General features: G+C 48.6%; 1 protein-coding gene across 2 annotated transcripts in view; it reads left to right on the top strand.

Moving 5' to 3' along the window:
- The window catches only part of SEPTIN12 (septin 12), a 494943-nt gene extending 480318 nt beyond the window's left edge, over nucleotides 1–14625 (top strand). For both annotated transcript variants that reach the window (XM_086941325.1, XM_086941326.1), the window contains exon 10: nucleotides 13936–14625. In XM_086941325.1, coding sequence (XP_086797451.1) covers nucleotides 13936–14083 — 148 coding nt within the window. In that variant the 3' untranslated portion in view covers nucleotides 14084–14625. The remainder of the gene's footprint in view (nucleotides 1–13935) is intronic.
- Nucleotides 14626–15313: the final 688 nt, after the last annotated feature.

Below are 15313 nucleotides of genomic sequence, written 5' to 3'. Positions count from 1 at the left end.
AGCGGGCGCAATGCATCTGGAAGGCGAGTGAAACGCTAAGGGGCGCCCCACTGCAGATGAGGTGCCCCCACCTGGGGAAGAGGGAGAGGCCCGTTTGCGCTGCCACCAGTGCGGCAACTTGCTGAACACCACCTCGGTGCCATCCGGATTGTAGTATATGTCTTTTCTCCTCGGAGTCCTGGAGTCGAGCGGCAGCACATACCTGTGGGGGTTGCTTTATCTACAATAAAGAAATCTTCAATCTACAGCGCTTGCCATCGGATCATCTTTTATTACACGGATCTCGGCGCGTTGTGCTGCCTTCGCCGTACTGTAGCAGCAAGAGTGACCGCAACTCAGCTGAACACGCCGTCTTTCGGCGTAGCATTGTAGGATGGCCATACCAGTGCGGCAACTTGCTGGACACCACCTCGGTGCCATCCGGATCTCGGCGCGTTATGCTGCCTTCGGCCTACTGTAGCAGCAAGTGCGGGCGCAACTCGGCTGGAAGGCGAGTGAAACGCTAAGGGGCGCCGCACTGCACATGAGGTGCCTCCACCTGGGGAGGCGGAAGAAGGCCGTTCGCGCCGCCTCCCCCCGGGCACCCCACGCCGTCTTTCGGCGCAGCATTGTAGGATGGCCACACCAGTGCAACTTGCTGGACACCACCTCGGTGCCATCCGGATCTCGGCGCATTGTGCTGCCTTCGGCCTATTCGCACATCGGTCCGCTAATGACGCCGCCTCATGGGCCAACGGGTTTTGTATGCTTTTTATAACCCAAAGCCGCATAACAGGTCATGTGACTTGTTTATAAAACTTTTCATTGTTTCATTTTACTTTTGGTTTCCTAATGATGGAAGGCTTGATCATATGACCTAAAAAGAACACTTTTCATTGGATTGAAACATTTTTTTTTCCCAAATGATGAAAGCCTCACCTTTTTTTTTCTCACTTGGCAATCCAAAAAGGTTCCGTTAGATAACAGAGGGGACAGGCAACAAGAACCATCAGTCAAAAGAGGGGAGGGCAAGTTCTTTACTACCGGGTCTCGTTGGGGCTCCACCAGAACTCATCGGATTGATAGTCTACAGTGTTTCTGGATGTTTCAGACTGAAGCTGGCGTCAGCATGAGAGGACCACCATCTCGTAGCTCCGTTGTATCCATTCCGCAAGCAATCATGGCAGCCGCTCCCCACCGGAAGCCTGCGGGAGTCGGGGGCCCCCAAGACTTTTGTAGAATCTTCAAGGCTGAGGGGATGCTTTAGAGAATGGGGCCCAAGCCCTAGCAGACAAGCGTCAGAGTTCCAAGGTGTCCCAGGGCCATTTTAGTGGACCAGGCCCAAATCCGAAGAGCCGGCCGCCATTTTAAGAGTCCTGTGGCAGCCGCCTATCGCTGCACCGCAGGAGTGGGCGCAACTCAACTACATGGTGAGTGAGACGCTGTAGCCGCAAGAGCGGGCGGTAAACAGCTGAATGGCGGATGACGCACAGTGTAGCAAAAGCGTGCGGAATGGCAACTGAAATGGTAAAGGGGCGCCCCACTACAGCAGACGAGCCTCCCCCCCCCCCCCCCCCCCCCCCGGGCGCCCCACGCCGTTTTTCGGAGCAGCATTGTAGGATGCCAAAACCAGTGCGGCAACTTACTGGACATCACCTGGGTGCCGTCCAGATCTCAGCGCGTTCTGCTGCCCTGGGACTATTCGCACAACAGACCGCTACTGACGAGGCACAGTGCTGCAAAAGCGGGCGGAAAACCGCTGAATGGCAAGTGAAACGCTAAAGGGGTGCCCCACTACAGAAGACGAGCCTCCACCTGTTCACACCCCCCCCCCCCCCCCCCGGGGCGCCCCACGACGTTTTTCGGAGCAGCATTGTAGGATACCAAAACCAGGATACCAAAACCAGTGCGGCACCCAGGTGACATCAGCTGGGTGCCGTCCAGAACTCAGCACGTTGTGCTGCCTTAGAAGCAACAATGGTCAGTAGCGGTCTGTTGTACGAATAGTTCTGTTTAAAAAAAAAAAATTTTACGTGTTTACTGTTTTTGTTGTGTTGTATATATTTATAAGTTATTAAAGTGTTATAATCCTACTACTTTGTTGGAGTGCTATATATTTTTAATGTGACACTGTGATGGAACGGCCCGTAAAACCCTATCTGAGGACCCAATCCCCCCTATCATGCCTTGTCCGACACCCCCGGGACTGAGTTTACCTCACCGAAACGCCAGCACCGAGACAGGACGCCGAGCAACCTCCATCACCAACGAAACCCCGCCCTTCTCTCTCCCACAGGAGCCAACCCGAGCAACAGGAAGGGAGGAACCATATCCAGCTGACCCCGGAAGTCCCGCCCCCCTGGCAGAGTCAGCACAGGATAAAAGCCCGGATTCAGCACAACAAGCTGTCGGAGTTTCGTGGCAGGACCCTCTGGCTGGAGACGGAGAAGGTGACCAGACGTGCGAGGAAGAAGTGTGGACAGAGGAGTGGTGGAGTCCCTTGGAGGTGGCTGGAGAGCGGCCGTAACTCACTGGAGAGTTACGGCGGACCGCGTGAGTGCCTTTTGCCTCCTTTATCCCTACTCACTAGGAGTTCGTGTTAAAGTCCCTGTATATAAACCCTCTCTGCATAGTCTCACTACCCTTGCACTGTATTATAAGTATATAGCACCTCACTGTATAAAGCCCTTCCGTTACTCGCACATCCCACCCCTGCACCCTCTCTGTTACCCAAACCTGTGTTCCTTATTCCCGGTACCTTCCTTTCCCCACTGTCCGTTTCTGACCCCGTTCTTGCACTACCTGGGTGAAGGTGTACAGTTGAGTCTCTCCGTCGACTCGATCAGACTAACGGTCCTTTGTTTCTTTCCTCTCTTCCGGTCCTCCTGGGAGTCTCCCCGTCATCGAAATCTACCCGGACCATCTGCGGACATCACGAAGAGGAAGAAGCGACGCCTCTGTGTTCATCATCGCCTGGTGCCAAAACCCTCGACCTGTTGGGACTATCTATACTGTATATCCAGAATAAAGACCAAATATTGCCCACTACATACGGACTCCTCACCTGCTTTTCCGGCCCGCTACACTCACTCCACGTCATTTGGTGTCAGAAGTGGGATCTGCTGGAGGTATGGAGGCCGTAATAAAGAAGATGGCAGAGTCCCAAGAACAATTCGGGAAACTTATGGAGCAGTTCATGAAGACTGCCGAAGACGACAGAGGTCAGCTCCACGATGTTCTGAAAGGCCAGGGGGCGACCCATGAAGATACCATGACAAAGCTAGCAGACGCCCTGGGCCAACAAAGACCGATGACCTCTCTTCCCTCTGTCGTTCTTCAGAAATATGTCCCTGGAGAAGATCCGGACTATTTTTTCACAAACTTTGAGAGGATAGCTCAAGCCGCCAACTGGCCTGCTGATCGGTGGGGACAGTATTTGGGTCCACTCCTCACCGGTGACCTCCAAGCGGCCTACCAACAGGCCAACATCCAGGGCAACACTCCCTATGCTGACATTAAAAGGTGCATCCTAGAACGCCTGGGCATTGATGATGATACTTACAGGGTGAAACTTCGTCAGGCCAGGGAAAAGCCCCAAGAGAATCCGAGAGCACTCTCCTTTCGGATCCGCGATCTCGCCAACCGATGGTTGAGACCCGAAACCTCTACCAAGGAGAATATTCTGGAGAAGATCTATCTGGAACAGTTCCTTAATTCCTTGCACCCGGCTACCCAACGCTGGGTGAGGCAGCACTCCCGACTCACCCTTGAGACCGCTATAGAGATAGCGTCTGCATATAGCAGGGCACAAGAACTTCAGCGGGGCAAAGACGACCACCCCCACAGGCCCCTGCCTGCTACGTCCACTCGCCCAACCCGGCCTCCCCAAGGCCGTCGACCTGAACCACCACCGCTGTTTCCCTCCCCCGTAGTGTTCCGAACCCCGACTCCCGGACCCCAGTGTTATTCCTGTGGTGGGTTCGGACACATTGCACGGATGTGTCCCCAGAAGGAGGAACCGATGGAGGTCGGTTTCGTCAGGAACTACCTGTGCAACCCTCCCGGTTACACGCCACCGCCGTTCTATTGTCCAGTGTCCATAAATGGTCAGCCACTGAGAGCTCTCGCCGATACTGGATGTCGACAGAGTGTTCTACGACCCCAAGACCTTGTCCAGCCTCTAAGCAAACCTACTGGGGTGGTAGCCATACAATGTGTGCATGGAGACACTAAACAATATCCCACCACTCGGGTACGAGTCCAACATTCCCAAGATCCCGGGACCTCTCTCACCGTGGGCCTTGTGCCCGCATTACCGGAACAAGCTATTTTAGGGAGTGATTATCCGGGACTTCCAATGCTCTTACAAAAGACTTCTGACGCCCTAACTCAGTGGTGGAAAGAGGCACCCTATCCCGAGTGTCCCGATCAAGTACCCGAACCCAAACCCCACAAACCGAGGAGTAAAAAGAGAAGAGAAAAGAAAGAACACCTCAGCGCTTATCCTGCCATTATTGACGAACACCCCTGGCAGACCGACCAAGAGTTCAGGGCCGCCCAACGAGAAGATCCTCTGCTACAGGAGGCGTGGGGAAAAGCACTTGATCACGAGGACCCCTTACAAGTAGGTCCTTACTTCATTAAGAAAAACGGGTTGTTATATCGAAAAGGGGGGCCCCAACAGAATGCTCAGTTGCTTGTTCCCGGCCCCTTTCAAGACAAAGTCCTTTTTCTGGCACATAGTCACCTTTTGGGGGGTCATTTCGGGGACGAGAAAACCAGCCAAGCCATCTTGGAGAAGTTCTATTGGCCGGGGGTGTATCAAAGGATCAAGACTTACTGCCGCGAATGCATCATATGCCAAAAGAACAGTCGACACAGACCACCCCGTGTCCCGTTACAACCCCTCCCTGTCATAGATGTTCCCTTCAGTCGCATTGGGATGGACATAATCGGTCCCCTCTTGCCCTCCCGTAGCGGGTGTCGCTATGCCTTGGTCATAGTAGACTACGCCACCCGCTTCCCGGAGGCCATACCCCTCCGCCAACCTACCACACAGGCAATAGCGAAAGCCCTGATCTCCTTGTTTTCGCGGGTTGGCTTCCCGCGGGAAATCCTCACCGACCAGGGCACCCCATTCGTTTCAGCCCTTATGAAACGGGTATGTGCGGAGTTAGGAATCAAGCAAATCCGGACCTCTGCGTATCACCCGCAAACAGACGGGCTCGTAGAACGATACAACGCCACGTTGAAACAAACATTAAAAAAACTCTTGGGCCTCGAAGCAAAGAGATGGGAAGACATGCTTCCGTTGGCCTTGTTTGCGATCCGTTGTAAACCTCAGAGCAGCACGGGGTACTCCCCATATGAATTGCTGTACGGACGAGCCCCCCGTACCCTCCTAGATATGGCCCAGGAAGCCTGGGAAGCTGAACCGGACCGGACTCGTCCACTCCCAGAATATATGCAAAACCTCAAGACACATCTGTCTATGATTCGCGATATTGTCAGACAAAACTTGGTGACCGCTCAGGACAACCAAAAGAGACAATATGACAAGGGCACTCGCAGTCGGGTCTTTGCTGTCAACGACCTAGTGCTCCTTATGATGCCCTCGTCCGACCAAAAATTATTGGGACAATGGCAAGGACCCTACCCCATCCTTCGGCAGGTAACACCCGTCACGTACGAGATAGAACTGGACCCTACCCGAGGCACCACTCAAATCTTTCATGTTAACCTGCTAAAAAAGTGGGAAGGACCCCGTCCGGTGCTGTCGGGAACCAAGAAGAACCTCATCCTCCCTTTCGACCCTTGTCTCGATTCCGACCTTAACCCAGTACAAATTCAGGAACTTCGCCACACCTTGGAACCCCTGAAAAGCGTCTTCTCGACTTCCCCTGGTCGAACCACGGTCACCGAACATAGGATTGAAACCGAACCAGGGAAAGTGGTCCGCCTGAGGCCGTATCGAGTGCCAGAGGCCCGTAGAGATGTCATCCGTCAGGAAGTGGAAGTCATGCAACAAATGGGAATAATTGAACCCTCAGTCAGCGAGTGGAACTCCCCTATCGTATTAGTACCGAAACCTGACGGCTCGGTCCGTTTCTGCATCGACTTCCGGGAGGTCAACAAGGTCTCCAAGTTCGACACCTACCCCTTACCCAGGGTGGACGAAATGATCGAAAGAATAGGGCAAGCAAAATTCATTTCCACACTCGATCTCTGCAAGGGGTACTGGCAGATACCCCTCCGGGAACAAGATAGAAGAAAGACTGCCTTTTCCACCCCGGATGGGTTATATCAATTCCTGGTCATGCCCTTTGGACTTCATGGCGCCCCCGCCACCTTTCAAAGGGCCATGAACCAAGTCCTGAGACCCCATACAGCTTACGCAGGCGCGTATCTGGATGACATCGTCATCTTTAGCGACAGCTGGCCCCAACATCTGCAGCACCTTTCCAGTGTTATCAGCTCCTTAGGCTCATACGGATTTGCCATCAACCCGGCCAAAACCACGTTGGCCGCGAAAACAGTGAAATACTTGGGGTTTCTTCTGGGGGACGGCCTGATCAGACCCCAAGAGAGCAAAACGGCAGCCATCCGATCCCTCCCGTTTCCACATACAAAGAAAGACCTCCGAGCCTTCCTAGGACTCCTGGGGTATTATCGGCGCTTTGTGCCCAACTTTTCTCAAAGAGCGGCAGCCCTCACGGACCTGTTGAAAAAAACAAACCGCTCAGATGAACAACTCAGGAATCCCTCCTCGGAAGCCTGGCATGCCTTTACAGACCTCAAAGAAGCCTTGACCTCGGGTCCTGTGTTGGTTCCCCCCAATTACTCAGTCCCTTTCATCCTACAGACAGATGCATCGGACTACGGCTTAGGAGCCGTATTGTCCCAGAAGGATGCCCTGGGAAACGAACGACCCATTCTGTTTGTGAGCCGCAAACTCTTCCCCCGGGAAAAACAATATGCGGTGGTGGAAAAAGAAGCTTTAGCCATCAAGTGGGCGGTGGAAAGCCTTCGGTATTACCTTGAGGGTAGAGACTTCATACTTTATACAGATCACGCCCCTTTGGAGTGGATGGCTAGAAACAAAGGGCAGAATGACCGGGTCCTGCGGTGGTTTTTGTCTCTCCAACCCTTCCATTTTCAAACCAAACATAGAAAGGGTTCCGATCAAGGTAATGCGGATTTTCTGTCCCGGTATCCACATTCTCCTCCCATTACAAGAAGGACAGCTAGGGGAAGGGGATGTGATGGAACGGCCCGTAAAACCCTATCTGAGGACCCAATCCCCCCTATCATGCCTTGTCCGACACCCCCGGGACTGAGTTTACCTCACCGAAACGCCAGCACCGAGACAGGACGCCGAGCAACCTCCATCACCAACGAAACCCCGCCCTTCTCTCTCCCACAGGAGCCAACCCGAGCAACAGGAAGGGAGGAACCATATCCAGCTGACCCCGGAAGTCCCGCCCCCCTGGCAGAGTCAGCACAGGATAAAAGCCCGGATTCAGCACAACAAGCTGTCGGAGTTTCGTGGCAGGACCCTCTGGCTGGAGACGGAGAAGGTGACCAGACGTGCGAGGAAGAAGTGTGGACAGAGGAGTGGTGGAGTCCCTTGGAGGTGGCTGGAGAGCGGCCGTAACTCACTGGAGAGTTACGGCGGACCGCGTGAGTGCCTTTTGCCTCCTTTATCCCTACTCACTAGGAGTTCGTGTTAAAGTCCCTGTATATAAACCCTCTCTGCATAGTCTCACTACCCTTGCACTGTATTATAAGTATATAGCACCTCACTGTATAAAGCCCTTCCGTTACTCGCACATCCCACCCCTGCACCCTCTCTGTTACCCAAACCTGTGTTCCTTATTCCCGGTACCTTCCTTTCCCCACTGTCCGTTTCTGACCCCGTTCTTGCACTACCTGGGTGAAGGTGTACAGTTGAGTCTCTCCGTCGACTCGATCAGACTAACGGTCCTTTGTTTCTTTCCTCTCTTCCGGTCCTCCTGGGAGTCTCCCCGTCATCGAAATCTACCCGGACCATCTGCGGACATCACGAAGAGGAAGAAGCGACGCCTCTGTGTTCATCGCCTGGTGCCACACCCTCGACCTGTTGGGACTATCTATACTGTATATCCAGAATAAAGACCAAATATTGCCCACTACATACGGCCTCCTCACCTGCTTTTCCGGCCCGCTACACTCACTCCACGACAGACACATAATTGTGAAGACTTTGATGTACAAAAAGGCATCCCTGGAATCTTCCGCTTCAGGCTCGGTCCCACACACCCTCACAGTGAGAATCCCCTCCCCAATCACAATACAGGATGGTTATCAGATAGTAGGAACGCGTGTGGTGTGACGGATCTCATCGAGTGGGGGCCTTGATCTACTGTAACTCCTTTGAAGAGGGGTGATTCTTTACAGTTGAGGCCATAAACTACATCCGCAGGGCTAGGTGATAGCCTGGGACCGGCCTGGACAATCAGACACAAAGGAAGAGGAATGTCAGAGGGTGCAGTAGTGAATAGGGTGAATGGGTGGTGTCGGGCGGGCACAGGGTTTGATTCTCAGGGAAGAGCAGCGCAGATGGGGGGAGGTTTATGGCCCATGCATAAGACAGAGAGCGGGGGTGACCAGTGCGTGGGGGAGATGCTTGTGAGGGTGGGGAGCCATGCTGAAGATCGGCGGCGTGCAGAGAGTGGGTCTGGTCAAGGCATCTAAAATGGCCGCCGTGCACGACAAAAGTGTGGCATTGGAAAAAAAGCAAGATGGCGCAGACAATGTTTGTCAATACGGATTAATTTATAACAATTATTTTTAACAATATATTTACTCGCAGTGTCAAAATGGCGGTCAACACTTCCTGGTTTCCTTCGAATCGAACGTTAACAGATGTCACGATCGGCGGCGTGTGCGAGTGGGTCTGGTCAAGGCATCTAAAATGGCTGCCATGCACGACAAAAGTGTGCCATTGGAAAAAAAGCAAGATGGCGCAGACAATGTTTATTAATACGGATTAATTTATAACAATATATTTACTCGCAGTGTCAAAATGGCGGTCAACACTTCCTGATTTCCTTCGAATCGAACAATAACAGACGTCACGATCGGCGGCGTGCAGAGAGTGGGTCTGGTCAAGACATCTAAAATGGCTGCCGTGCACGACAAAAGTGTGGCATTGGAAAAAAAGCAAGATGACGCAGACAATGTTTATCAATACGGATTAATTTATAACAATTATTTTTAACAATATATTTACTCGCAGTGTCAAAATGGCGGTCAACACTTCCTGATTTCCTTCGAATCGAACGTTAACAGACGTCACGCAGCAAAAAAAAAAAATAAACGCTCACGCGCAGCCGCTGGAAGACAAGTATCAACATATATGAGCCTCCTCAGCCACCCTCAGAAAACATAGGGGGTCAGGATACGTCTCCCGTACCCCCTTATACCCATTTCTCACATTGTTTTTCCTCCATCTTGTAATTTAATTAAATCGAAACACAAAATGGCGAATTCCCATTTCGCGTCCCAATTCGCTACCCGGTTCGCGAACCGGAAAGCGCTTCTACCGCAAAAAATCAATATTTTTTTATTTGCCCCACGGGACCCTTTAATAACCCCAACATCATTCCTAGGGGGTCAAGAAGGGTCTACCTTGCCCCCTTTCATTAAATTCCTCCTTCGTTTTTCTCCTCCTCTTGTCTCTCGATCCTACCGAGAGACAAGATGGCGGCCGCTCCGGACTGTTTAGAATGTTGACAGACACCGGAGAGCCAATCAGCTTCGCTTCGCAAAGTTCCGTTACGCGAAAAGTACGCGAACTGGTGCACTATCCGGTACGCTGTCACAGATATATTGAGAAATTAACGTTTAAAAAAACAGATATATGTGCTCCAGTGGATTTTGAGACCCAGCAAAGGCACATCGGGCTAACAGTCCCTACAATTTTGCCAAGTTTCGTGCAAATCCATTCAGCCGTTCGAGCTAAAAGTGAGGCCAAACGCCCTATGGAAAACTCAATGTTAAAATATGCGTTTTGGGACCCCCCTTTTTTCTCGGCCCCCCCCCCTTGACGAAACCCCCCCAAATTTTCAGGGGCTGCTCAGAAACAAAATGTGCCATTTTCCTGAAAATATCAGCCGATTCCGTCCACAAACGCCAAAGTTATTAGACATAGGATTTTTTCTCTATGGAACTTTTGAAACTTCTAACTATATATACCTACTGGCGACCGCCAGTAGGTTATATATATATATATATATATATATATATATATATATATATATATATATATATATATATCTATATCTATATGAGAATATCTCCGAATCCCCTCTGCAGTGCCCAGCCGGAACACAGCCAAAGGAACGAAATACAGACTCCAATTTTCGTGGATTAGCAGGTCTTTATTCAAATGTTGTCAGACGCGTTTCGAATACCTCCGTATTCTTTCTCAATTGACAAACAGATGGTCCGCTTTTTGTTTTTATACATTTTTTGGCGTGATGCTTTCACCTCATCTCAGTGCAAAAAAATAGAAGAAATACTATGTACATGTGCATGCTGGGTTTTGTAGTTTCAACACCCAAAGTTACCAAATCAATTACATAGCGTGTTTAAAATCAAGACAATATAACTGCATGAATGCTGATTCATTGATGAAAAAATACAACACAATGCACAAATATGATATGCTCTGTGCTGACACATTAACATACCTTACAACTTTGGTCACTTTTATATATGCTTTCATCGATTTTCATGAATGTACCCATAACATACAAAAATATATATATCTCTCCTTTATAAAAATATATATATATAAATAAATATGCATGTTATATACAATATAAAAATAGAAATATGCTATAAAAATATTGGTACTTCACAAATCGCTATACACATCTATCGGAATGAATTCCAAGATTTTATAAGGACCTGAGCTCATTGATCTTGAACTGATCAAGATAGAGTAGTGCAAAATAGAGCTATGTGCAAAAATACAAATTGAATGCAAACAATGTATTTGTAGCAGCATGAGAGTATGTCTTCAAATAAAGTGCTTAAGGTTTACAGTGATATTTTCCCCATACCATAATATTGGTGCTCTCTTTTTTAAGGAAAGAAACTTCATGTTAATCAAGTTTTGTATTTTTTTTTAAAATTATAAGATAAAAATAATTTATGCTTATAATGTGAAAGACTAAAACCAAAATTGAGATAAATGGAAAAGACACTGGGGCCACAGTATGATTATTGGACTTCAAAAATAGGAAACAAAAGTTTGAAGGTACCTTATCGGGGACATCCTAACCACCATTTCCTTTAAAGAACTCATTTACTTGAAGGTCCTCCGTATTGTTAAGACCGTTGGGCTGTCTGCTATCTAATTCAATAATGAATTTCGATTCTAGCTGTCTAAGGCGCTTTTCTCTATTCCCACCACGCGGATTGTCATTCACTGCTCCGATGACAAAATATTTTAGGTCCGCTAGGTTGTTTTGGTGGACTGCCTTAAAGTGTCTTGCGACAGGATACGTGCTATTGTTATTTACGATAGCACGCAGATGTTGCAGAATTCTGACGTGTACTTGCTGCTTGGTACTGCCCACATATCGGAACCCACAAGTACACGTCAGAATGTAAACTGCATATTCAGTTTTGCAATCATAGCATCCCTGAATTTTTAATTCCCTCTGGCTAAAGGGTGTGGTGTATTTTTTGGTGGTTATGCCAAATTTACAAGCCCGACAGGATGAGCATTTGAAATATATATATATATATTTTTTTTTTTTAACTAAGGCTTCATGTTCTTTATGCAAAAGGAAATGTGCTTATCATTGCTTACTTCTCTGATTCAGGCATGTGAACCTTCATGGAAGGAGCTCTAGTCCCTCAGATGTTAGTAAGCACAGTGCTATATAGAGGAACAACTTCGGGACTAGAGCTCCTTCCAGGAAGGTTCCAGAGGGTGGTGGCAGCCAATTGGTTGCCCTCTAGAGTTTGGTCCTTATTACAAAAGGACCTGGATATGTAACTAATGTGAGGCCTTTGGCCTATTACTCTGTATGTTTAATGGGACATTACTTTATTTATGTACCGGGGACTCCCATCCCGACGATGAGGAATGATTCAGGCATGTGAATCTATGAAAGATACCAATACTGGATAACTGCAGTTACAGGTAAGTAACGCATTTCTTCTCCGCAACCCCTTCCACAGGCACAGGTTCATTATCCTCTTCTCCATATGCTCATTATGGTTTCACGGTTCCCTTACAATGTCTAAGAAGGTACTTAGACACTCTAGGGGAATATCTTCTCATGCAGTTATGCCCTCACAAAAGGTATAGTGCAACCAGCTGTAAGGGTTACTGACCCACAGGATCATGCAGTGCTGGTAGGCCTGACACACAGGGATATGTGCCAGGCTGACTCCTCACTGCACCAAAACACACATGCAAATTGCCACTGTGGCCTGCGTTTGGTGAGGGTATAGTACATGCTGCATCCCTTAGAGACCCAACTGAAGAGACCATCTCTGGTCACAATGCCCTTGGTACTACTGGTACCTTTTACAAGGGACGTATATGTGTGCCAGAGGTATGCCAATTGTGGAAATAAAGGTACAGGTTTGGAAAAGAACACAGGCACTGAGAAACTGGTTATCAGGAATACAATGCACATTCAGTCAAAGATCCATCAGTCAGGCAAAAAGTGGGAGGGGGAGGGTACTTAAACAGAAGTTGTAGGGAAGTGGGTTTCTGCCACCCACACAGCGAGCAAGGGCATTCCAGAATGAAAAGGTCCAGAAGTGTTTGTGTGGTTTAAAGTCTCTACTCTGTACAGTTGGCCTTTCCCCTCCTGTGGGTATTAACATCCATGGAGCTCTTCATACTGGAAGGCACTCACTCTCTCTATGGGTGGCTGGGGTTTCTGCTCTCCTGTGGGTGAGAACATCCATGGAGCTCTTCATACTGGAATGCAAATACCCACAGGAGGGCAGAAACCCCTGCCACCCATAGAGAGAGTATTTACCCCTATGGAGTTCTTCCTACTGGAATTTCTTCACTCTCTGTGTGTTGGTATCTGTCCTCCTTTGATAGGAAGAACTCCATAGATGTTTAAGCCACACAGAGAGGACAGTCTGGGTTTGGAGTCTCTACTCTCCTCTGGGTACTGAGAGGACATTCCGGTAGGAAGAGCTCTGTAGATGTTAATACCCCAGGAGGGGAAAGGCCATCTGGCACAGAGAGAGGACATTCTTGAGGGAAGAGCTCCTTGTTCTCTGCTTTCCTGTAGGCATTAACCCCCATGGAGCTCTTCCTACTGAAATGTTTTCTCAGTGGCAGATGGGTCTTTACTCTCCTGTAGGTATTGAGACCCCTGCCAAAGAAAGAAGGCATTCCTTAGTAGGAAGAGTCCCCCATGACTCTTAAATACACAACATTTTGTGCATCAAATGGGATGCCTTGTGCTATCACTTACCAGTCTTCAGCCCCACCCTGTACGCTTCACATAGTCGGCCTATAGGGTACTGCTGAGATTCTGCCCATGGGAAGCTTGAGATGGGCAGTGGTGGGAAGGTTCAGCAAGTACTGAACCCCACTTTACATTTGCTGTTGTTGCATTCTTCACCTGACAAGATCCTTTGTATCTCCACTCCCATGAAGCCCTTCTAATAACTCTTCTCAGTACCTGATTACTTGTGATTTGGTGATAATGCTTCCATGTGAAAGTAGTCTTTTGCAAACATATGGGCTGTTGAGCAAGAATGGCAGTACACCTTTTTACTAAAAATGAATTGTTCATCTACCTTCTGTTTTTTTGCTCTTCGTATTGTTCCACTCTCACTGTTATCTGCTTTGGCTCTCTCATATTACCAATTCTACTCCTTCATTCCTTACTCATGCCTCTTTTCTGCTTGTGTTTCCTCACACAGATCTAATTTGCAAGACTTGAAGGACATTACTCATAACATCCACTACGAGAGTTTCCGAATCCAACGACTCATGGAGCGCGATGTGCAGCCTAGGAGTCCGGGTTCTGTTGCCCACTTACCCCCAGTTGCAAAGGAGAGCAACTTCTGAGAGCTAATGACCTTTGACTTGCCCCTCAACCTAGTTCCCAAAGTGGACACCCATCCACCATCCACTTCAAAAAATACTTTTTTCTCACTTTTTTGCCTTAATGAAATGGAGGCTGGGCCAGGCCAGATCTCTCTTGAGACCAATTTGACATCTTGCTTCCTTTCTTGCTCTCGCTCACCCCATAATGATGATGTGGCATACAGCATTAATATAAGGCTTAGGGCGTTATTTGAAGGAAGGCTTCATCCAGGACTTTCTGGAACACACCATGGCTGGATGCATCCCTGTCGTCTCTTGCCTCAATTGCTGAGCTGGAATTATTCCTGATGTCTTGTATCTGTGTTGCTGGAAGACGCATGCCATGGTTGTGGGGTTTCACATCTGTTGCCTAGCCAATTTGCCATCCATGTCCAACAACAATACTGTCTGGAATTTCAGTCTGAACATGTTAAACTTACCTGACTTTAGAAGGGACTTTGTTCCTTAAGGTATATAGGAGCCGCACCCACTATTGAATAAATAAATCCTATATTCTACTTTCATAAGGTTCTGCTTGTTGACTGCTCTATCCAGCCTCTTATTCATAGAAACATAGAAAATAATCAAACACCAAAGGGTTAATGCAAATGAGTAACTGAAGCACGAGCCAGGGCCTTGAACATCCAGTCTAAGGGAAGGATTGGGCATTGCCAGAACTAGTGTTAAGAAGGTTTGGACTTGCACTTAAATGTAGAAAAGGGGCAATCAGGAGCTGGGGTTGCTGAAGCCTTTAAAGACAAGGTGGGTATTATGAAGGCCAGATAAAGAATGCTGTCAAATAGTCATGCATCCCTTGCCTGGTCATCACAACGTATTCTCCCAATCCTTGGCAGCGTTTCTCACTTATGGTGCTGCAGTTTACTGTGCTGTACTGTATTGCATCATTTATATAGTGCTTACTACCCCTATGTGGGGCACTAATGTGCTGGTCTGCCTGAGTAGCATGCTACACCACATAGGGTTTGTGGTTGGAAGAATGTTGTTTTTGTTATGATCCTATATGGGAAGTGTTTCCATGTGGTGCATGATCACCTCCTCTGTACGCTGATTGTGTTAAGGAAAGCAGCACCTAGCAGTGTGTTGGATGATGAAGTGTAACAGACAGCACATTTTTATTATTTTCAGTATTCTGGTAGCTTTGAACAGCTCTGATGGGTCTTCATGATATTTTACATTATAATATAGTCTGCT

Source organism: Lissotriton vulgaris, chromosome 10 (assembly GCF_964263255.1).
Source record: "Lissotriton vulgaris chromosome 10, aLisVul1.2, whole genome shotgun sequence".
Taxonomy (NCBI): domain Eukaryota; kingdom Metazoa; phylum Chordata; class Amphibia; order Caudata; family Salamandridae; genus Lissotriton; species Lissotriton vulgaris.
Note: the sequence above shows the minus strand (reverse complement) of the source record. Positions and strands in the feature narration are given on the sequence as shown.